Consider the following 24,572-nt stretch of genomic DNA (forward strand, 5'->3'; position numbering starts at 1 on the left):
GTTTCAAAGTGATTTGTAGTTCAAGGTGTTGTACTGCCCCCAAGTGGTCAAAGAAATCAATTGTAGCTTCAGGTTTTAGGTGCCAGTCTGACAAGTACACATGACGTGTTGTTTCTAAGACAGACCTGATCGTTGGTTTATCTGAGAATGGAAGTTTATTCTGTTGCCCGCTGCTGCTCATTGCTCCTCTGTCCTGTTTCTGGATAGACCACATGTACATTGACACAAATCAAAAAGTGACAAACCAGACACCGCGTTGGAATCATAGGTGAGTTTTATTTCTTATTTTTTCCAACACAGAACCTCACATTTAGACAGCAACACACACAACATCACAAATAAATGTATTGTCATAACAAGAAAGCATGTCACCATGGCAAAACACAGAAGTTCTTTTGAATATCATTTCACTCAACCATGGCTTTTTAAAGTGCATACATCATAGAAAACACACACACATGAATGAATAGCCCCAGGAGCAACTTTGTCTCTCTCTGTCTCTCTCTGAACAATATTACTGCTCTGACAACTGCTTTCAATAATATTCTGATCATGTTACATATTATAAGCAGCCTGTACATAAATAAATACAAAAATGAATCATTACAAAAATAAATAAATAAATATGTCAGCAACAACAAATAATAATTTAACTACCTTCTGTGTAAATAATAAAACAACTTGCTAACCTGGTTATTTTTACAATGCAAGGAATGAGATGTTTCTTGTGCTACATGTGCCTATGTACAATGATCATTTTCAACATTTTATTAGTAAGGAAACAGAAATTTATTAATCACATAATTGTTTTCGTTTAGCTTTGGAGAGTGGAAGATTGATTTCATTTAACTCAGATATGGAACTCTCGTATATTTCACTCGTGCTTTAAGAGGAAACTGTTCTTAAATCCTTTGCACAGTTCTCTTTAGAACAAATCTGGCCATGAGAGTGGTTCTTTTATGAAACTCAATCTTTGATATTGTCATATGAATGGATGTGTTTGTGTCAGTTTGACAATAGAAAATGTTGGTTCAGATTACAACCAGTTCATAAAACAGAAACGGGGCCGACCAGTAAGACTTATTGAATATTTCTAGTTTGCACAGATATCTAGAATAAGAATTGGGTAATTCTAACCCGTTCTCATTCCCAAATGTCACCTACGGACACATATTCAGGACCCTTTGGGTAGTTTCGTCAACCAAACTACTTAGTTAGGTTTAGTAAAAGGTCATAGTTTGGGTTCAGATAAGTATGTTTGTAACCTAACCTCCGTTGGGTAGCCTACATTACATGTGTGGTCTAAAGTAAGTAGATATTGCGTGTAACTTTAAAAAAAGTCAACATTGACTTTTGGTTTCACACGGCACTCGGACAGTGGTTCTCCTGGTCTCCACCCCGACCTCGTCCTTAAGTGGACTCTGTCGCTTTTTAAGACTCTGACATACTTTCCGTGTTCCACGGACAGCTGTGGACTTGTCACACGGACGGTTTGGCGCTCCACGCATGCGCATTTCTCAATTCACTTTCCATTCCAGTTGGTTGTGGTAATGCACCGTAACGGTGACTTGTCTTTGTATACTTTTAAAGAGAAATTATATTATACTATACTATACTACTATGTGTGCAGTCCGCACAGTTGCAAAAATTGGACTGCACGCGGACGTCCACATAGGGTCTGCAGCCCAAAGTCTGCAGTGGGCGCATGGTGACATTTATGTCTCGCAGACATGGAAAGTATGACTTGGCCTTATACCAAGTCACCTGACTTCCAGAGCAGTTACTCTGAGCGTCTAATAATGATGCGGCTAAGTTTACATTAGAGTTACTTGAAAGCCCGGTGCGTCTCTAAAGGGTGTCTTGTGTGTCGGTATCAGACGCTGAGGGGCGTGACAAAACGTCGGTGTTTGACGCCCTGGGAATGAGACTGGGTTGATGGTTACCATGAGCAGTAGAGGATCCATCTACCAACAGATCATCACAGATGAGCCAAAGATTTGATACATCGTGTGATTGAAAGATGAAATCTAGAAGTTCTGAAGTAATTAAAACAAACAAACATGACCAAATAAGTGATATTATTTAGTCATCATCATGGGCAGATATTGTTAAATAGTGACTCTTCAGATGGAAGAATACAGCAGAAACAAGCAAAAACTGCATTTCCAAATGACAAACTATTCATCTGTAGAGAGTAGAGATAAGTTCAGAAAGACAGTACCAGTTTCACCACTTCATGGCTCTAATAATGTTGATTATGTATTTATCATTTGTATTGTGCAGATGAACAGTATTGGACAAGGATTTGATAATTGCATCATACAAACTATTGAACATATTCAAACAACCCTTGGCATGAGAGCCAAAGACAGCAATAATTGGTCTTTAGGGTATCATTTACTGTTACAGACTCATTTTCCTTCTTTGTTTTACACTGTGTACGTGAATTTGCATTGTCTTGACTGCACACCTTTACAAAGTGTCAATAATCACAGAATGTAAAATGCTTTTACGGGGTTCACAGTGTTGTCATGCAATCATGGCAGAGTAGTAATGAGGTAGGCGTAAAGTGAAACTTAATATGAACTGAAATGTTCCTTCGGAGTCTGCTCAGTCTGTTTCAGTGTGAAGGTAGACTGGCATCTGGGATATATGTTCATCCTGTGCATAGGACACTTCACTTTGTATGAGTCTATATATGTATATTTCATTGTGTTTGTATGAATTGGTTACATGGTATATTGAATGTACAATGCTTTGCAGCACAGAGGTTGAAGTTTATTCGTTACACAGTATTTGTGGACTGTTTCCTTACAGCAAGCGGAAACAGAGCTTTATAGTGAGTTTGAGTTTGTTGTTTCACCGTCCAGCTGCAACTTTACTCTTTTGGTTCACTCTCACCGCTCTCATAGCTTCGAAATGCAGACAGACACAACCAACTGAAAACCAACCTTTTTCGTGCGATGCAGTTACATACAAAGTCAATGCAAAAACATGAATAGGAGCAAATTTGAGACGGGGGACGCAAATGAGTTGAGATATTTCAAATTGTTGCGTCACTGACGTCCTGATGTGTTGAATCAGAGATGGAGGAAAAAATACTGCAGCCTTCTGTGGTTAACCGTAGCTCTATGTTAGTACTTCATATTTGTACTAAGACCGGACAAAACTCTATATGTATAAATATATGTGTATAAACCATAGACTGTCTATGATACAACAATAATGTTGCTGCCGTATTTAAACCTAGAGGACGTTATTTTAAATGTTGATGGAGGAGCTGCAATGTTAGCATAGGCTAACCCTGATCAATTCAAACTCCATTCAGAAAACAAGCTTAAGCTTAAAAGTGCTTGCCGCAGTCTGTGCACATGCAACATTTTCTAAGCACGCAGATGGGCGAAGAAAATGGAGAACTTTGAGGAGCTTTGAGAATGTTGGTTTGCCGTGAGGAGAAATTTGCATGGAGTATAAAAGATTAAAACATTTCCTCGTCACATATTGGCAGCAGCTCATGTCCCTGTGACTGTATATGCGGGAAGTATAACAGAGGCTCAATGCTAGACAAAAATGTGCTTGGCATTTGTCGTGAACCCATTATTAAAGACTTACTGCCTGGTGAACGTAGTGGAGCATTTAACAGCTAAACAGCCAGATATTTCCTTCAGGAGTTGGTGGAGACCAAAAGCTGAGCTAAAAGCGAGTAAATATTGGACTTACGTTCATCAGGTGGACACAAACATGACTCCATATGAATGATAACGTTGCTCTGTGTCTGCTGAATGTGTAAATATGTACAACCGCTTGCTAATGCCAATGTTGTGTTCACAACTTGCATCTGCTGCTGACAACACCTACTGCAGGTTCAACAAAGAATGATGGAAAATGTTTGACTTCATGCAGTTTGATCCATTCAACCAGCAGAACGAACTACTCTCCTCATCCAGAGTCATATATACACAGCTGGATTGGACACTGCAGTCTTCAGCAAAACCGAATCCATGGTGGGAGCAGTTAGCACTCCATTTACTATAAAATAATTTTTCTATCTGCGTTCACTCCCTCTCTCTGATGTCTTTGGTTTGATGAGGGTAAACATGTTGTAAGTGATTCACTCACTGGCCTATCAGAACTTTTCCTTTAAGAACCTGCAAGCTTTCAGTCCATTTCCGCTAGGCGAACGGCACCCTCTTAATTTTCTGTGCTGTAAAGCGCTGCTCATCCTACCTGGTGACTGATTCTAGCCGTGTCCCAATTCCATACTTCATACTAACCAAGCAAGTTTAGAGTATGTAGATCGTTAAATTACACACTAAATTACTGTAAATATGCTCTTACTAAATCTGCTTGATGTTCTATTGATTGTTGAGTGTGCTTTTGATTTTAACTATCTTACCAACATGCAATTCACAAAGGAAACACATAAACAACTGAGACAGGACAGTAGCTCCACAACACCCCAAAAAGAACGAACAAAGTGTGAAAACTTGAGTGCCTTGGGTTAAAATACCTCAGCGTTGAACAGAAACAGTGATCACCTCCCTACGCACACTTTGTTTCCCTTTATACTAAAGGCCCGTATTCCTTCTTTGCTCTTGTTACGATTAGTCCTGCCACTTGAGGCTGTTAATGTGGGTCAATAACTTGCTTGTAAAAACGATGGGGGCATTTTTGGGGGGAGGACAGTATCCAATATGCAGTTAGTATCTGGTACATACTACAGCCTAATTGATACTGAAATTGATTGGTGAGAGTTAAAAAAATAATAAATAGGTCTTTCATCTTTTATAAAAATGCATAATTTAAACAAACATGTTTGACAGTGTTCACATATATAGTGAGTGGGACACTTTACAGCTCACAGCAGTGAATTAGTGAAGAAAAATACAGACAGTGGTGTGTGGACTCCAACGGCAGCTAGGAAAACAGATAAACTACAATATAAAATAATTGGCAGTAGTCTTTCAAAATCGCAGTTTGACATCAGTCTGCTCATACTTCCACACCTGTAGTGTCCATACTAAACCAAAAAATTCAATTGCTGGGTCTCAAATTGCATACATCTGCACTTACACTGCACCGCGAGTACGGCAAAATGCAGTGCACGGTCAGTACCTGGATGGTGTACCCATAAGTGTGGACACTTCTCACCCACAACGGACGCCAAAGGGGAAGTTCCGGCAGCGGTCGCTTTGGTGAACTATACACGCACTATACAAATGTATTGTAAGTACTATTTTTTTATTTGGTTCAACTAGGAGTGTGTTTAATGATTTTATACCACAAATAGTAACGCTGCTAGCTAGCTAACAGCAACTGCTAGCCAGCTAACAGCGACGATCGTCATTTCCGGTAAATGCACAACAGCCGTCTTCGGTTTGAGACAACACTACCCTGTCGAAATGACCTCACTATGCAAGTGAATACATAGTGTACACAGTGTACCACCTGGACGTGTACTTACAGAAGTATCTGAATTGAGACACAGCAAAATGTCTTGTCAAAATAGTGCACAGTCAACATTTGTGCATAGTTCTTACTTTGTAGTATTAGTATATCGAATGGAATTGGGACACTGATGTAGTGAAATGCAGTTTAATGCTACTTACTATAATGTTCAAGTACGAAGTTCAGAGGCTGAAATACTTTAAAGAGAAACTCAACACCCCCTTAAAATCTTTTTTCGCTGACCTCCAGTGGTTCTCACCTTTCGGCAGTGACGAGCAGGTGAACTGTGGTTAAAGATGCAGCAACGCACACACCTGACCACATGCTGAGAGGTGAAATGGGCTCGAGAGTCTACGCCTGCTGTTCATGTACTCTTTGAGGAGCACCTTAATGCAACTGATGACGGAAAACACAGGGCATGTTACCATGGCGACGGTATAGATATGCACTCACTGTACAACCTGACCAAACTCTTTATACAGCTCTCATCCAAGTTAGACCTAAAACTACTGACTAGATAATCTGAAAACCACAATAGCTGAGTATATCATTTATATACATTTTATCTCTGTGACAAAGTCACACCAAGTCCACTTACACATGCTCCAACACGAAGCTCAAATCAAAAAAGGAGAGATAATTTTTTTTACTGTGGACTAATCAACTGGAGAGTCGGAAAGGACGGGAAGCTTAACTAAGACACGGAGAGTGAGTTGGCAGCTGATATTGTAAATAAATGACATAACATCAATTGTATGATTGATCGACAACCATCATTTGGGGTAAAAACAGTAGAGTGTAAGAACATTGTTCATTTTCATACAGTTGTTTCCAACCCTTGTATGAATCACTCTAAATAGAGCCAATCAGGTTTCATTAATGGTGATCATTAAATCTTACGGAGCCAGTTAGTCCCCTGGTATCTAACATTTTTTGTCACTTCTTATCTTTTCATGCTGATTTTAATGTATCCCTTTGAAACATAAAAACCATCCCAAACTAGACTTATTGCAATGAATAACAGCAGAACGATCTCTCCCTCCTGTCTATTTCATCTGCCCTCCTTCATTCCACCCCCCTTTGTTTCCATTTAGTCGCCCGTCCTCTTACTTCTCTCCTCATCCACTTGGTCTCTCGTGTTGCCGGTGTGGTCATGGGAACCCTGCTGACATGGTAACCCCCCACAAGAGTGTTGGTTGGCGAGAGATCACTTCAGGTCGATGCCCTGAGTCTGGGACTGAGCCTTCTCCTTGCCCTAAAACACATACAAGAGAAAACGGACAGGATGATGATGAATGTGATTAAAGCTATTAAAAAGATATCAAACTATGAATTCATGCCATGCTATCTGACATGATATATGAAGTTGTTAAGCTTTTTGTTGATATATAAAATGTCTGTTTTCTCAAACAGAGAAAAAACACAGTGGTTCATGCAAAAGGTCAACGAGGGCCTACACTTCATTACATTAGATTTATCTAACACTTTAGTATCTGCCATCTACAAAAAGAATAATTTTTTTTGGGATTCCAACTCACCCTGAGCGAGGGTCGAGGAGGCCTAACTGGTCTGACAGGTCGTACTGGCTCTGCTACTGGGTTTGCCTGCCTTCTCTCCAGAGGCTCGAGGTCGTCAGCTACATCAGGACAACCGATGTATCCTCCAGCCCCAAACACTGAACCCAGATCACCTTCTAACAAGTTGTGAGTGGCAGGAGAATTAGATGGTGCAATGTCCCGGTTGGCAGACATGTTGCTGACGGCCATGTTGACGGTCTCGGCAGTATTGGTGTTTGATTTGTTGGTAGGGAAGCTGCTGGTGTTACTGAGTTCGAGCCCCAGTAAGTCTTCTGATGCCACATCACTGTCTGAGCTGTTATTGGTGGGACTGACCTCTGGTTCCACAATGCATTGGTTATTGTTCGCTTCAGGGGAATCCTTACTCAACAAGTCCAGCACCTCCTGGTTGTCATGGCTACCTAAGTCTAGCAAATCCTGATTTTCATTGCTACCGAGATCCAGAAGTTCCTGGTTGTCCTGGCTACCTGAAACTAGCACTTCCTGATTTTCTTTGCTAATAAAATCCAGCAAGTCTTGGTCGCCATGGCTATCTAAATCCAGCACTTCCTTATTTTCGGGACAGGAAAAGTCCAGCTTCCGATTGCCATGGCTACAAGGTTCCAGCACTTCTTGGTTATCATAGTTACAAGGTTCAAGTAGTTCCTCATCTGTGATATTGCGATAGGGTTCCACCACCTCCTGGTTGTCAAGACTACTGAGATCCAGGAATTCCTGGTTTTCATTGCTAACTAAACCTGTGCTGTCAAGCCTTGAAGGTTCCAGCACTTCTTGGTTTCCATTGTTACACAAATCCAGCAGTTCAAGGTTGTTGTGGCTACAATGTTCAAGCACTTCTTGGTTTTCATGGGTATGAGGTTCCAGTACTTCCTGGTTGCTATAGTTAGAGGGTTCTATTTGCTCATTGTTGTCATAAGTGCAAAGGTCCATTGCTTCCTGGTTATCATGGCCACAGAGGTCCAGTACCTCTTGGTTCTCTTCCTCAGGGCTAAGCTTAAAGCCATAAGGGTCTGAGTCCCGTGCCATTTGGGAGGAAGTAATGTCAAACCCATAGCGATCAATGTTCAGTTGGTCTGGTTGAGAAGAAGAGGGCTCAGGGTCAAAGGTCAGATCGTTTTCAGGGGGTTCTGGGCTGAGTTCGGCTTCATCAGGGTCTAAGAGGGTGTGACTAGAATGTTCTGGACTGAGTTTAAAGCCGTATGGGTCAAAGGAAGACTGACTGGTTGGTTCATAGCTCAATTCAAAGCTAAGTTCTCTGTTGTGATCTGAGTCGGACTGGATGAAGAGGTTTTGGAAGTCTACTGAGTTTTGGGGAGTTGCAGGGTTTTGGGGTTCCTCTTCAATGTTGCCTACCCATTCTGGCCCCTGACTGGAGGTATGATAACAGGACAAAGTTTGCTCTATTCCACCTGTCCAATCTGGTTCCAACCGGACTTGTTCGGTGAGCTCAGAGACATCCTGAGCTGAACCAGAACTCAGACCTAGGAGAAGAAAACAATGAGGGGTCAATGCTTGAACCATGAGGGGCGAGACTTATAGAGAACCTGTAAAGGAACAAAATAAAGCTGTTGACACAAAGATGACACATATTTTTGTTGCAAATTTAAGAAAAGGTTTTCACAAAAAATCTAAATATAACACAATGGTACCCATACCATAGTATTCAGAGTATAAAAATGTGCCATAAACTGTTTCAACAACCACAAACATATGATCTTTGTGCAAAGACGTGTCCACGCGAGTTGGAATTGTTTAAACTCGGTTGAAAAATTAGCACTCCACTTCATTAATGTATAGAGACAAGAGGGAAAATGACTCTGAGATTCTGTTGGTGAGAATAAAGGAATGAATAATAATCTGTGGATATGTTGGGTTTTTACGCACGACTAGAGACTAGTTAGAGACTAACAGTAGATTTCTTACAACCACTGAGGGGCTGTTTCACATTCTACACATAGTGGCTTTAATAAAATCATTGTGACAGGGGCATCCTACTAGCTGATACAGCTGGCCAGTTTCTGTCTCAGAGGCTGGGCAGAAAAATGTACGCTTGCAGCTCCTGTGAGGTGGGGGATGGGGGCTGCAGTCCCACAGGGGTCCCGCATAATAACACTGTTCGTATGTAAACAACTCAAATTAAAATGAATGAATAAGCATAGGAAAGCATGAAACATGAATTTTAGCACCACTCCACACACTGAGAAAACAATACAAAGTAACGTTTAAAATGAGTATAAAATGTTAGTATGAGTGACCTTGTTTCAGTCCTGCTGTTTCCTCGGTGGTAGCCTCGCCAGCTAGAGATCCCAGACTCTGTTCTTCTATGTCCGAGGGAGGAGAGACAGCGCCAAGGTCCAGCTCATACCCATTGGGGTCTGATTCTATAGAATACTGACCCTGGGACCTCCAGCCCTGGATGGGCTCCGGCCCCAGCTCCTCTGACGAGCTCTGAATGGGTTTAAATCCGCGAGAATCATCAACCACAGCGATGGCGTCCAGGTCCTCTCGGCTGTAGCTAATCTCTATGTCGCTGTCTTCGTCGGGGAATTCAGACTCGAAGCACTGAGTTCCTGTTGAGGCTTTGTTTTCAGCACAGGACAGACTAGTGTCCCCCTCATCGCCGACATTTCCTGCCCCTTCGTCAGCATCAACGTTCGCTTCTGGGAACAAAATATCTGCTGCAAAGGGGTCGCTGCCTTTGAAAGGGTCTGAAGCGAATCCACCTGGTGAAATAGAGTATTTATAAAGAACTTAGTGATGTGTCAGTTAAAATGTTACATCCATCCCAATTTTAATTAATAATTTTGATCATATCGAAACAAACTTCTTCTACTGTAGCTAATACACTGACTTTGGAGGAGTACCTCATACAAACCCACTTCAAAACATCCAAACTATCCCTTTAACTCCTCTAAAAGGAAGTTAAAAGGAATACTGGTGTATTATTACTCACCAGATGAGTCAGTTTTAGGGAACAGGTCTTCATTGAAGAGGTCATCTACGAGTCAAGGGAGAGAGAAACTGGAAAATCATTTTATAAAACCAATGAGACACAGTGGATTATAAAGACTGGGCAAACCACAGATAGAGATTGGAACTACAGACTTCCACAGACGTTATAGTCTTCGATTTAAATACACTAGAAAACACAATGAACTCCTGGTCAGTCGTCACTGGAGTTCTAACGGTGGGCAGACCCTGCAAATCCTGTGAGAGCACCATTTGACTCTTAGCTAAGCCCCGCCCTCCGCTACCATGGAGCCCACACTCCACGCAAGTGCAGTCACTAACTGCACTTGCTGAAGAAATATAATCAAAAAAATTAGTATTTTGAGAGAAGCAGACAGAAGGGTCTATAATATGTGTTTGAAGAATATATCCAGGATGTCAAACTGATTCAGCAGTGAAGACAGGTTAAAAAGATAAAGATAGAAGCTAAGCTAAAGATCGCAGTGTAAAAGTGAACCACCACATCACCTGGAGAATGGTAACATGGTACTTGTATAGCGCTTTTCTAGTCTTTCCGACCACTCAAAGCGCTTTCACACTACTTGTCATCATTCACCCATTCACACACTGATGGCAGGTGCTAAGTGACATCTGCCTATCAGATTATATCACATTCATACACCGTAGGCACAGCTACATGAGCAATTTCAGGGTTAACACGTTTCATTTTAGGGTTAAGTGTCTTGCTCAAGGACACATCTACATGAGACTAGCGGAGCGGATCGAACCACCGATTCTCTGATTGAAGGACTACCTTGCTCTCCACTTAGCCACAGTCACCCACACTGATGAAATAAAGGAACAACACTGTTCTTTTTTATTCACTGTTACAATCATTCCCTGCTAATATTAGCGCCACAGGTTTTTAAGCAGAAACGTAATGTTTTATGAACGTGTATATATCTCCTTCCAACCTTTCTGGGTAACAAGTATGACTATCACACGTTTAACCATGACAAGCTCCAAATCCACTAAACCAGCCTGAAGATGATGAACATCGGAAACCATTGATGAGAGTCTATGGAGCAGAGTGGGATAGTTGTCGGACCCTGGTCGGAGCTGGCCGATGCTACGTTATGATTGGCCAGTCTGCGTTCTGGGGGTCGGTGTGTTTTTGTTCCAAATAAATCATAGATGGCAACCAGCAGCTGTTTATATGCAGCTACATTTGTGCTAAAAGGCCAAAAAAAGGAGATAAAAAGCTCAGTTTGGGTGAGATCCCGGATGGAGAGACTCGTACGACTGCATAGCCTACAAAAAGAATTTGGAACTTCGTAAAACAAAGCTAACTTCAGGTAAAGCTGTTTATTTACTGCTATGTCTCCCACCATCAATCGCTGACATCATCGATGTCAGTCGCAAATATCAAGCATTAAAATGTATCTTTCAGAGAATGACTAGCATTCATAGCAACAGTTCACCTTAAAAGCTTCACATAACACACACGTTATGATTTTTATCCACCAACTAACCCTGACTGGGTCAGACCCGGTCCATTTTGCTCCCATCAGTCATCATTCATGAATGATTTTCATAATGGACTCAACAGTCATATTTCATGTCCTGCGTCCTGTTCAGGTAGAATGACAACTAAATGCATTTCTCTTAGGTCTGTTAGAAGTTGGGACATCCAGAAGACTTGGTGGTAATTAAATCCCCTAGACGTCAAAACAAACCATTTTACCAAAACAACCTTTTCCGTTAAGGATGGATGACCAAATGACGAGACAAATCTAAACTTAATTTGGTTACCAAGTCATTGAATGAAAGGTTTTATCAACCTCACAGTGTCTAGGCTCCATGTTTGTTTGATACATACGGTCACTCTGACAGTGGGCGAAGGGGTCCGCTTGGTAGAAGTCCATTTGGCTGAGGTGGTTCGGGTAGACAGCAGGCTCTTTCTCCCCGTCTTCATTGATCTCGCCCTCCTCTGGGTCGTCCTCTATGTCAGATCTATCCATCTGTGAAGCATCCCAAACCAAGGAGGACGTGTTAAACGAAGGCTGATCACTGCTGCTGAGCGTGCTATATTAGACTGGTTGACAGTGTGATCACCAATTCCAAATCACGGCATTAACTGACTGTTTAACAGCTTTTGTGATAAAGCTAACCTTTGGCGAGCTGGTCCCACTGTCGTCCACTTCTTCTCTGGTATCCGCTAGGTTATTGCAGAAAGATGAGCCACTGGCCCGCTGGTGGAATCACCCGCACGGACAGACAGGAGGAGACGGTGAGAGAGTTGTAACATGAAAAATACTCACACACTAATAGTCACAATAATATTGTATTACAAGTGAGAGAGCTCTTTATGTCATGAAGACAAGATAACTGCTGCTGAACCTGCCACAACCCCAGCTGTTTTCTGCTGCAAGTCTACAATGTTCCAGGATTTCAAGCATGTTTGGTCCCAGTATTGGTAAAGTTCTTGGCGGATACGGAGGGCTAAAGAAAAAAAGACTGTAGTGCAGAAATACACACTCCACAAATGCTCTCAGGCGATGTGTACCGATTGAAGATTATTCCACTCTGAGGAAATCTCAAACGGGATCCAACTATCGCAATAAAGGTCACCGTGGGGCAGATTGGTCCGTTTCTATGTGTATCTATCAAACTGAAGAGCGGGGTTATGGTGGAGAAAAAAAACATGAATCAATCATTCACTTAGTTTAAAAAAAATTAATGTTCTCTGTCTGATTGTAAAAGCAAACCGAGGATAGGGAGTTATGGATTGTGTGGGATAAACCTAAATTTGCACTTGTCATTCGAATATTTGTAAAATCACTACAGACTTAAACTTATAATGGGAACATATCATGAACAACTCAATAAAAACAATAAAACTGTAAAATAAGACAACCCAGTCAGTCTTTTTTGTGCGCTGCTTAGATCAGAAAACATAGGAGGGGGTCTTAAAGAGACAGGCCCTAAAACGGAGCGTTTTAGACAGAGGGTGAATACAGGTGTATTCAGACAGATGGTATGAGAAAACTTAAGTGTTTTTTGAAAATGAACGCGTGTGAACACGTTCTTGTAAAAACCCAGAATACAAGTAAGAACCTGAAAATGAGCATGATGTGTCCCCTTTAACTCTTATGCATTCACCTCAGTGTTCTAGGTAGACATTATTCACATGAACAGCAACATTGGTTTCAAACTCCACAACCAATATTGGCACATCCTTTCTGTTATCAGTGAATAGCCTGCAAGCCCAACCTGTGATTAATAATGTAACCGTATGAAACCAAAACAACACGGCACAGCCAAATATTGTAAAGTGCTTTAAGTAGTGATTTACCATGATCAGGTCAGCGTAGGCAGGCAGAGATTGGCTCCTTCCCCATGGCCTCATGGGAAGCGGATCGTCTTCGGTGGTGTCTGCAGGAGACGTCGACTCCTCCAGCTGGCTCTCTGGAGTGACTGCACTTCCTGACAGAGAACACAGGGTGTGCTCCTCCTGCAAGGATAAGAAGAGTGAGGAGTTGTGAGGAAACTATGATATAATTAAACTTGTTTCTCTTTAAACACCACAGTTACCAAAGAAAACACATGAGTAAACAGTTTTTGTGAATACTTGTCATCTTCCCCTGCTGAGCTTGATTAAAGGCAGAATAATCAAGAACTTGGCCCTCCTTGGGCGTTCGTCACAGTTGGGTAGTATACAAAATATACTACTGATAGAAATCAGAAACATAATAGAGTGGTGGGTCTTCACAGTGGACTGTTAATGACAAACACACTCAAAGCTGTGTATGAACATTCAGAGAACACAAAGTGTTGTTAATCAGATAAAGGTGTTGACCGAGCTCTCACTCGTATTGTTAGTGAATTAATAGGCTCCATGTTAAGATAGATTTGACGTGGTATTTTACTTTCTCTGAATCTAAGAATCGTCCTCCTTCTACTACCACTACTACGACTACTACTACTAGTAGTAGTACTATTACTACTAGTACTAATTCTATTCAGCAAATAAAACAAAATCAGAAAAAATGTACAGGTTCACACTGAAAATACACATTTGGACTATTTAAATATATATATAAATATTGATATAAATAAATAATATATATATTTTGTGGGTGACTATCACAATATTGTACGGAAGCCCTGATAGGTAAGTGAGGAAAAAAAAAATCTATTTTTTAAGTATGATCTAAATAGTTTTCTTTCCTGTTTATGACTTAGTTCCTTTTCTTTTTTTTCATCTTCAGCCATTTTTTTTAATTCAGGATAAAGTGTTTGTTGATGTAATACTCATATTGGTCACAAGAGGCCGAAGTGCACTACAACCCACTGTTCTAAATAGGACCAACCACATTCATGTTTTAATGCACATAACACAGCATATGTACCATGTGGATGGAGAAATTAAAACTCACCTGGGATAAAAATGAATGTTTTTTGGGGTAGTGGTGCACTTCACCCTCTTGTGACCAAAATTAGTTTTACAACAACAAACACTAACAAAAGAAAAATGACTAAAAAAGCTAATCTTTTACCAGCAAATCTAAAAAAAACATTTACAGTTACTGAAACTCCTTGCATATCTCTTTCCCCCCCTGGTAAAACTATTCACAGATTGGGTTGGATTGGGGATTAAAGATGAACCTGGCCAACACTTCCTTCCATCTGTTCCTAAATCATAAACACAGCGGAGAAAACTATTTAGATCAGACTTAGAAAATGATTCATCAGATTTTTTTTTTTTTTTTCACTTTTCCTCAATGGTCTTCAGTAAAGATGGTTTCATTCAGACCTATGGTTGCCATCACAGATACACACAAACAACAACACACATGGTACGCACGCATGCACATCCTATGGTACCTGCAGGATCTCTTCATAGGACTGTCTGATGGAGTCCTGCAGGGGAGTGTTCCTCTCCCCCGCCTCCTCTACCTTCCTCTTGGCCTGCTTCACCTCGTCTCTAAGCCTCCTCAGCCTCCACCTGACTCTGGCGAGCTCCCTCTCGTACTCCTCCACCTGGCTCTCCTTCTGCACCTCCTCCGCCTGCAGAGACAGGATCTGGCGGGAGAGGACGGGGAGTCAGTACCGGCAGATGGCTTCCTGTCACATTCGCTGTACTGCTCAAATGACCCGTGATAGAGATGAAGAGAGTTGTCCAAGGTAATGACATTTTATACTTGTGTTTGAAATATTACCGGCTGCATTACATATAGATTTGAATGATTGTGTTTGGAGTTCTACTCTGATCATAGTCAGCACTATTAAGAGGCTTAGGGGAATCTTTAGTTTACTGTTTAGCTATAAAACGAGAACGTTTGTGACCCGACAATAGTTGAGCCAAAACCAAGCACCGCCCACCCACCAAACAGAACCCTGATTCATCCCCTTCAAACTGTATTCATTCGTTCTCCAACAACTACATATTACAAGATTTTACATGATGTCTACATATGAACGCATCATGATAACGTTATAATTTCCCTACGGCCAATACTATTTTTTACTGAACAGACTTGAACGCATCATAATGTAACTCATTTCAACCTCCACTGACGTTAGCTGTTAGCTCCGTTATTTAGCCAAGAAGGACTGTGCTGCCCACCGGCTGCTAACGGCTAACGCTAACTAGCTCTCCTGCTGATTTCAGTATGGATTTGTTGTTCACAATGTAGCAATATCAGGGGGAAAAATAGTGTGCACCACAGGTGTGTAGCACTAGTTTGCACATGTGCAGTAGCGATGAGGCAGGATGTAAGGACCGGGTATGGAGAGACACTTGTCGCTGTTCCTGTGTAGCGTACATAAGCAGTAGCAGTTGTGTCGTTACCTGTTGACTCTCCTCATAGCACAGCTGTCTAGTCGCCTTTATTTGCTGCACCAGCGTCTGCTTGTGCGTCTCTAACTTAACCAGAGTCTCCTCCAGCTCATTGCGGTCCGACTGCTGCTCCTGAAGCTCCAAGTTCTCCACCGTCACTGCGTTCTCCAGCTCCTACACACGCACACACTGTTTAGGATTTAAGGATGATTCCAACTCATGGGTGGGATGATAACACATGCGTGGAGATGTATGAACGCACACACACACACACACACACACACACACACACACACACACACACACACACAGGTACAGAGGAGAGATGTGGATGGAAATGTTCTTTCACAACACCCAAATGATCCTATGGAGGTAAATTCTTCAAATTGGCCTGACGTTATAGAGGTGAACAGAGATCCATCGAATGCTTTATCTCATTAGCATGTAGCACGTCTTTAGCTCCTGACGGCTCCCTTTAAAAGTCTGTGTGTCTGTTCTTGGTGTGACTATATCACAGCATCAGGTTACGCTTAGTTTAATTATCTCAACTATTATCACAATCACCAATCATATTCATAATGCTACCTACACTTATGGAGTGCAGAGCAGAGTTTTGGTGAACAGGCATAAGGAGAACTGAGACGGAGGGAAAAGAGACTGCAAACTGGTTTGTAGTTCAGGATTGCTGATCCCTCAGCGGAAGGACATGCCGCTCCACCAGAAACATCTCGGAATTCAGTTGTGTGCACATTCTAGAGATTAGTTGGTCAACAGATAATGATCTGCCAATCCTATTGATGATTGATCCAAAATTGAATATGTTTTCTTCTATCTAATGGAGAAAATAATCAATTGCATCCCTGTTCCCTTTAACGTCACAACTTCATTATCCCCTAAATTAGTTTTCTTCACACAGTCCAAACGGGGACTGCTGATACTTAATACTTCATCACATGGGTCAGATTCACCAAAATGAAAAAAGTAGAGATGCCTGGGCTTTAAGTATCAGTCGATACTGAGCATTGAAACCAGTGTTTAATTAATAAGCTGCATGCCTCACTGTGTAGAAGTGACTGGATCATTCTTTTATGTGTAAAGCAACATCAGGCTATACTTAAACACTATAACTTTGTACCACAACATTTTACAGATAGAGACATAGATATGAATGTACTGAAGTGTTATTTATTCAGATAATGGAATTCGAAATTTGACCGGCCCCATTGTTACCAATCCAGACAGTTTTTTTTAGTTTTATGCTTGCCCATTATGTTCTGATAGTACTAAGCCTAGTGATGGGACATGAGGGGGCATTTTCCTGCAAAAGTCCATCAACACGTGTCGATTTCTGCTCGTTACATGCAAACAGGCTTTTCAAAATAAACTTCCGTCTTCACCGGAAACTACCTAATTGGATTTAGAAAACAAGCCTGTTGACCTCGGTTTAGAAAAAGTCATTTTTGGGTTGAAAATAAACACAGAAGTGTCGTGACCACATTACTTACGTGACAAATAAATCAACGTTGACTTGTCGTTCCACATGGTGAATGATCGCTGGTTGTTGGAACCCATCCATCTCCATTTCCCCGCCCCAGTCCTGTGTGGGCTTTTACGGTCTTTATACGTCCTCGTTCATGATTACGTGGATAATGTACAAAAGAAGTTCGAGGGATAGCTAGGAATTACGGCGATTTCTTTCCGTAGGTTTAGCACACGAATGCTGGATGAGACCAGCCTGCCCATCAATGTGACTGTCTCTGTTATATAACATGTATATCGTACCACTGATACGCCAAATGATGGCATTTTTGAGTAGCCTAATTTAAGACAAGATAGTCCTTTATTTGCCCCACAGCTGGGACATTTGCTACTTTTTGTAAGAACAATGTATGCCAGCTTAGACAAATCGTGACCCTGCTATAAGCCTGTAAATCCAGGTGATAACCAAGCAAAAAATGTAGTTCATTGAGAAATGACCCGTGGTAAAAGGATCACTGCTGTGTTACTACATTGAGATGAAATGAATCCAATAAGAGTTTTTGGTTGCACTGAGACTAGTTTTACAGCATCATCACATCACATGAGAGCATCATGACATCACATTAGAGCATCATGACATCACATGAGAGCATCATGGGAAATGCAGTGACGGAAAACACCACACATTCACACAGACATACATATGATTTATGTCCTGTACGCACCATTTATATTAACAAAAGAAAAAAAGTGATACCAACACAAAAAACACATTCACGCAGATGAATGACAACCAAGACGTACGCACACAAACATGCACACACCAGCGCGAGGTGCTGCGGTCTTCTTACTCTGATCTCGGCTGCCTTGGCGAGGACCCGCTCGTCCGTCTCCACGACGTCGGTGTCCCTGGGGGACGACCAGCAGAGGAGACAGGAGTGTTTAAGGAGGGAGGAGAGGGACCGGTCGCTCTTCCAGTCCGCCTTCCCTCCGTCGTGCCCTCCTTCCCACGAACCCTCTATTTTTTCCTGCTGCACTGCACGCTCCTCCATTGCTGCCCCTCGCTAGCTGTCGCTACACTGCAGAGGAGGCGGAGCTGCCTGTGTGTGTGTGTGTGTGTGTGTGTGTGTGTGTGTGTAGATGCACACGGGCAGAATGCACCAATGTGAGAATGGGAAGATGGGGGGGGGTCCGTCCTTAGGGAGAATGTATTTCCTCTCCTCTAGTCTCCTCCCATCATGCTTCTCCCCCTCCTTCCTCACACATCTTTCACCTCCTCTCCTCTGTCTCTCCTCCTCCCCCACTCCATCACCACCACTGCAGTATGCATCAGTCCAAACACACACACACACACACACACACACACACACACACACACACACACACACACACACACACACACACACACACACACACTGTAAGCAGTGACTGAGCCATTCATAAAAATCCTGGAGAGCACGCAGCAGCAGTCTGCACCGCTACCAACCAATCAATAATTATTCACTAATACATTTTAAAAATGTGTCCAGATAATTAACTGTAAAACGTCTTAACCGCATCAATCATTAACACCAAATGATGCGTTTGTGTGTTGCATTATTATTAAAATATAATATAAACAATGCTGTGCAGCAGACTAGGTAAGTAAGAGGATAATTAAAGCTGCATTCAGTTATTTGTCATTTTGTTCCCACTTAGGTGCAGCAGAACAAGCTGTAAACACAACACTAGACGTACTATCAATCAAATGGGTATGGTGAACATGTTAGGCACAAATCATAAAATCTAATGTAACCAAAAGTGTGTACAGAACCACTTGCATGTCAGTTGTTTTTGGTCAGCAGCCATTTTGGAGTATATCCAACCCTTTCCATATTTCTTTTGGCTTATCTTTCTTGTTTGTGTCCATCTAATGAATGTAAGTCCAGTATTCACTTTCTTTTTTGGTTTTAGTCACGAACGTGGTCTGTTGTTTGGTGCTGAGCAGCTAGTGTACAGTGAAGTTTATCAGATCCTTTTCACTTTCTCGGCAATAAAACAATGAGCTAATAACCAGGCGACAACATCTGGTTCTGAAGCCGTGCTGAAGTGTCTTAAGACTTGCATTCTCTCTAGTGACCAGTAGGAGACGACTCCTCTGGTTGCAAAAAGAAGTCAGATGGCATGTAAGTCTATGAGAAAATGACTCTACTTCTCTCTTGATTTATTACCTCAGTAAACATTATAAACATGAGTTTATGGTCTCAATCTCTAGTTTCAAGTCTTCTTCAAGACAGCATGATGTTCATTTAATAAATTATGGTCCATTTATAGTCAAATAGACCATAAAGAGGATTATGCTTTAGGGCGGGGGTACACAGTGATTGACAGGTTGCTACCATGTCGCTGTCTGGTCTCAGAGTTGTCTGTGTTTTTGTCTTAGAACTCTAACTCTTTCACAGTGTGTTTTCACTTCATGAAAGTTAATTGTACCAATTTGGTCACTTGAAAATGTCCTATTGAGCGTTTGGTTGTACCTAGCTCCACCCCTCTCATGTCACGTCTGGTTGCAAAAAAAAAACAAGATGGCAACAGGACAAAACAAAGATGACAACAGCCATGTCGAGGCTTCAAAGTGGCAGTCCACGTACAAGTACTACGATGTTTTACTTAAGTAAAAATACTAATAACACGATGTAAAAAACACAATCTTACTGAAGCAAAAGTATGTAATTATTTAATCAAGAACATTTACTTTTAGTAAAAGTTACAGTATTAACTACGGAGCAAAATGGGCTCTTTAGTTGTTATTATTATATATTATAATATCAAATTATTATTAATACAGTAACATGTACGATGCATTTTAATTTTGTAGCTGGCTGCAATACAGCAAATTTTACAATTTGTATACTGCTGGGTGGTTTCATATACTGTATAACAATGCATTGTATTTCATATAATTATAAATAAATGTAGTGCAGTAAAAAGTACAATTTTCCAATCTGAAATATAGTGAAAAGTAGCATCAAAATTTTACTTAAGCTTGTTAAGCAATTTACTTTCTATCACTGATGAATATACCATGCTGCACCAAAAGAAAAATGGTGCAACCAAGTGAGAAATTTGGAACGGTTCTTCTAGAGACTGTAAATAATACCCATTACATTCTTTGCAGACCCCAGGTGATGTGTTAAGATTGCTAGTTGTGTCCGATTCAATACTCAAGCAGCAAAGCCGTGTGTTTGAGCTACAACAGAGAATGTACTTGAAAAATGACACGATGAGTCTTAATTTTTTAGCTAATGACTTACTTGAAAGTATGCTCTAAAATGTGTGCACATGAATTATAATGAACTATTACAGAACTTTAAAGGTTTTGATGCATGGCCATTTTTTTCAATTTTGAGTGTGGGCTTGACAGTGTGAGCAATTTCCACTGTGCAGCCACTGTGTCAGTCTGATTTGAGCTGCTGTCCAGATGATGTTAACCCAGTTACTGCCAGGGAGCGAGGATTCCTTCATGCGTTCTCTCATTCATACATTGATGCTTCAGTTGCTAAGCGTGCCAATTCGACTCTTCTGATCTGTTAAAAGAAATTAATGGAACCGTCTCACTTCATCAATAACTCATTCAAAATGCTTTAATTGGAAATGAGCAGGACTATTTGACACAGGCATTTCATTTTCATGAAGGTCAGTAATTCTGTTACCTCAGTAGCTAGGTCCGCTGCCACAACTGACTTTCCAGCCATGTTGTAAGACAATATTATTTAAGCGTGCCCAGATTGGCCATAGCTTGAATATTGTATATACTGATAAAACGCTGCGGTTACTGCTTGATGCAAGATTTTTCTCTTGAATGAAGTCAAAAAGACAAGTGATTTACATAGTAGATATGTATGCTGTAACGGACAAAAAAATACATTTAATTACAGTTAAACTATACCATTGAATCAAATGACTTTGTGTGATGTGAGAGTATTCGCTTCTAGTGACAAAGCTGCAGAGAATAATCAGCCGACAGAAGCTCTGCAGAGGAGAGAAGATGGTGGAGACCAAACCAGAGCTAAAAGAGAGTGAATACTGCATTCCTCAGGTGGACACAAACATGACTCCAAATGAGTTCTCCATTTCTCTGATAGTCTGTGATTGATTTAACGTCTTTTTAATAAAATAGGTAAAACAAGTACATATGAATATCCTCTTGTAAAAGCCTCAATGTAAATGATCCTGTTCTACTCGGCTATCATCCAGTCTGTTCACTGTTCTTCCATCTCTGCGTGGTTTGGATCGGCCACTAAACAGGACAGAAACAGACTACAACAGATTGTCAGATCTGCAGAAAGAATCATTGGTTCCAGCCTGCCCTCCATCCTGGACTTGTACGCCTCCAGAGTCAGGAAAGATCACTGCAGACCCATCACACCCTGGACACAAGCTGTCCCAACTCCTCCCCTCTGGTAGGCGCTACAGAGCTCTGTACACCAAAACCACCAGACACAGGAACAGCTTCTTTCTGCTGGCCGTCACTCTGATGATCAGTCATACTGCACTATTACCTCCATTCTGCACTATCACCTTAATTCCATTGACACTGTTGTTGCATTGTTGTACAGGATTATGTTCATATATACAGTATATATATACACTTTTTGAATATATATTTATATTGTACATAGTCGTTAAATGTTTGTGCTTACATCTTTCCTGTTTATTGTACATTCTGTGTATGTATGTAGAGAACGAAAAACCAGAGTCAAATTCTTTGTGTGCGTAAGCGTACATGGCCAATAAAGCTAGTAGTAATAATAATACGAATGCAAGCAGTGCTTAAAGTATAAAATGTGAAAGTACACATTATGCAGAATGACCCATTTCAGAACATAATGTTAATTATTTAGTATTTTATATTAAAATCAGCAAGGCCGATATATCGGATGACATTAGCTTACTGCATTTGGATATATGGATATTAATGTATATGTAGGCCGAAAAGTAACAACGAATTGCCGTACAGAAATGCCAAACTAGATGTGAGGTACTTTAGAAACGAGTCGTTTTTGCACTGTAAAATGTTCCACTCAGTATGTATAAGAGATGGGCATTTTAATTAATTTCCATATTCCAAATTACTTAAGAGTACTAGCAATAAAAAAAAAAAGCTGAGGTGTGCCAGTCTTCAACTCAAGTTCTGAATAAAATATCAAGTGATGGTTGACTCGATGATAAGAGATGTTAATGCCTCTGTAGTAATAGCTACCATGCATCCCCTATAAATAGGGCTAAACCTATTGTCTTTTTAAAAAATAATTTATAAAAAGTTTCTTGAGGTTTTCAATAATGCTTTAAATGTCTGTCTTAATATTTTATTATGTTATCACCCTTAAAATGGGAAAAATATGATTTTGTGTTATTGTGTTTATGTAAATGTTAATCATGGTGCTGTTGGATTGCTGATGAACTGCCCCGTTAATACAGGTGCATCCTTCGTTTGTGTGCAAAAAGTGGGAGAGCAAGCAGTTTTTTACTGCAGTGAAAATGTGTTTTTTGAGGGCTAAACACCAACAAACATGGATTGAAGAACAAAATGTCGATAGATAAAAACAGGTGAATTTTGGAAATGATTACATCTATAATTTTTCAATAAAATTGTGACTTTTGGAGAAAGACAACTACAAAGACGAGGACTGAGTGCCATGTCGCTCGCTGTGAGTGTGTGAGAGAGAAAAAAATGTGGATTACTGTACGCAATATTTTTGTCAGTCACTAAAAATAATAATTGAAATGGAACTTTAAATTATTCAGTCCAGCCCTACTCATAACATGTAACTCGTTACATCTTCTCCAATCTTGTAGTGTTTAGCCTTGATAGTAAACGTTACTATCACGGTTTTTTTACATAGGAAAACAAAATGTGATAACTCTACATTGAACGAATACTGACTTCCAAATGGAGTGGGCCTACTTGACCCCTAGGGTGTGCAGTATCTTGATCTCAATTTCTAAAAAAAACTTAGTTAAAATGAATAAAATATGAGTGATCAATATGACTATTAATTTATGTTAAGCGTTTATGTTTATAAATATTTGTCTCTCTAATATCGACATCAGGATCATTATCAACCGGGCTGTCTTTCATATTATTTGGATATTATTGCAAATGCATTCATGTGTAGTAGCCTAAGCAACTTTTAGCTGGCTGAAGTGAGGTTAACTTTAAATACTTTTGGCCTACATACTGCTGGGTAGTTAACCCAGGCGCAATTTCTATGTTTCGGATTAAAATTTGATCTGCAAAGCAAGTAACTTCAGTAAAATGTAGTGGACTTAAAAGTACAAGAGTTCCCTGTGATCTGTTGTGGAGTAGCATAAAACGGTTGTACTCGAGTAAACACAAACACGTCAGAATAGTATTCACTTGAGTAATGTGTAGTTGGTTACTAGTAACCACAGCTGTAGGTTAGTGATGCCACATTTGACGCCACACACATTCCATAGGTTACTAATGAAGAACCCTTGGGCAGGCCCTGAGCTGCTGCAGCGTACACTATTTCACTTAAAGCCTAAATATGTTGTCTATTGAAAAGGGTAGCCTCCATTTAGTCTACGTTTTTGTTGGTTAAAAGTTAAAAGCTGTCATAACATGACGAAACCATGCAAATCGTGCATGTGTAGCTAGAAAATACTTTTTTTTACATTTGATGCATGGAAACAATTTACGGTCATTTTACCCTTCATCCTTCGGGTTTCTCGCTCTCGGTGTCCTCAGGCAGTCCAGGATAAAACGCATCATTACTGCAGTGCTCGCGCTCTCATCCTCTGACTGTCACCTCCGTTACCGACAGGGCTCGTGCAGCAGCAGCAGCAGCAGTGCCAGTGTAAATCTACCAGCAGATTGATGGTAACCGTCCTTCAACTCTCAGCCAGCTTTCTCTATGTTAAGTAAAGACCGTAACCAGGAGAGAAAGTCCGTTAGCCCGTTAGTGTAGTCACAGATGCGGAGCGTCGGGCTAAAAAAGTAAACCGGACTTCCTGTCCAACCTTTCAATATAATATCAGGTCGAATGAGAACGTTATATTGTAGCGTTGTACATGTCAGCGCACGAAACAACACGAGTGACAGGCATAACGTAATATGCATCATACGTGATATTTATATCCCTCAATGGTCTGTCCACTCAACGTATTTCCTCATTTTACCATGAAAATATTTTATTTTGAAGGGAACTGTTTCCAGTATTGTGTCTCTCTGCTAGTGTGCTTGATGCAGGTCTCGCGCTGCTCCTCTGCCGCAT

The 24,572-nt window shown here is 40.8% G+C and overlaps 1 protein-coding gene across 4 annotated transcripts; it reads right to left on the reverse strand.

Moving 5' to 3' along the window:
- Positions 1–256: 256 nt before the first annotated feature.
- Positions 257–24,238, reverse strand: LOC137892676 (nestin-like). Of its 4 annotated transcripts, none has more exons than XM_068737998.1 (11): positions 24,009–24,238; positions 18,147–18,204; positions 15,829–15,990; positions 14,862–15,059; positions 13,330–13,488; positions 12,146–12,226; positions 11,854–11,995; positions 9,979–10,023; positions 9,281–9,748; positions 6,987–8,506; positions 257–6,703 (listed from the first exon to the last, which is right to left on the reverse strand). In XM_068737998.1, exons 1-11 carry the CDS (start codon positions 24,068–24,070, stop codon positions 6,656–6,658), a joined length of 2,943 nt encoding a protein of 980 aa, XP_068594099.1. In that variant the 5' UTR covers positions 24,071–24,238; the 3' UTR covers positions 257–6,655. The 4 variants fall into 4 exon arrangements, with proteins under 4 accessions (XP_068594099.1, XP_068594097.1, XP_068594096.1 ...); XM_068737996.1 differs by having other exon boundaries at positions 18,120–18,204; XM_068737995.1 differs by lacking the exon at positions 24,009–24,238 and having other exon boundaries at positions 18,147–18,578.
- Positions 24,239–24,572: the final 334 nt, after the last annotated feature.

Source organism: Cebidichthys violaceus, unplaced genomic scaffold, assembly GCF_023349555.1.
Source record: "Cebidichthys violaceus isolate CVI_PGR_0920_01 unplaced genomic scaffold, fCebVio1.0.p SCAF_8, whole genome shotgun sequence".
Classification (NCBI taxonomy): domain Eukaryota; kingdom Metazoa; phylum Chordata; class Actinopteri; order Perciformes; family Stichaeidae; genus Cebidichthys; species Cebidichthys violaceus.

Bases quoted from the DNA above. Each gene is read 5' to 3' on its own strand.
- LOC137892676 (XM_068737994.1), bottom strand. From the start codon at position 18,347: ATGGAGGAGCGTGCAGTGCAGCAGGAAAAAATAGAGGGTTCGTGGGAA. The intron at 13,489-14,861 runs GTACCATAGGAT...TTATCCTTGCAG, and splicing joins CCTATGAAGAGATCCTGCAG to GAGGAGCACACCCTGTGTTC. The intron at 9,749-9,978 runs GTGAGTAATAAT...CTATTTCACCAG, and splicing joins CCCTAAAACTGACTCATCTG to GTGGATTCGCTTCAGACCCT.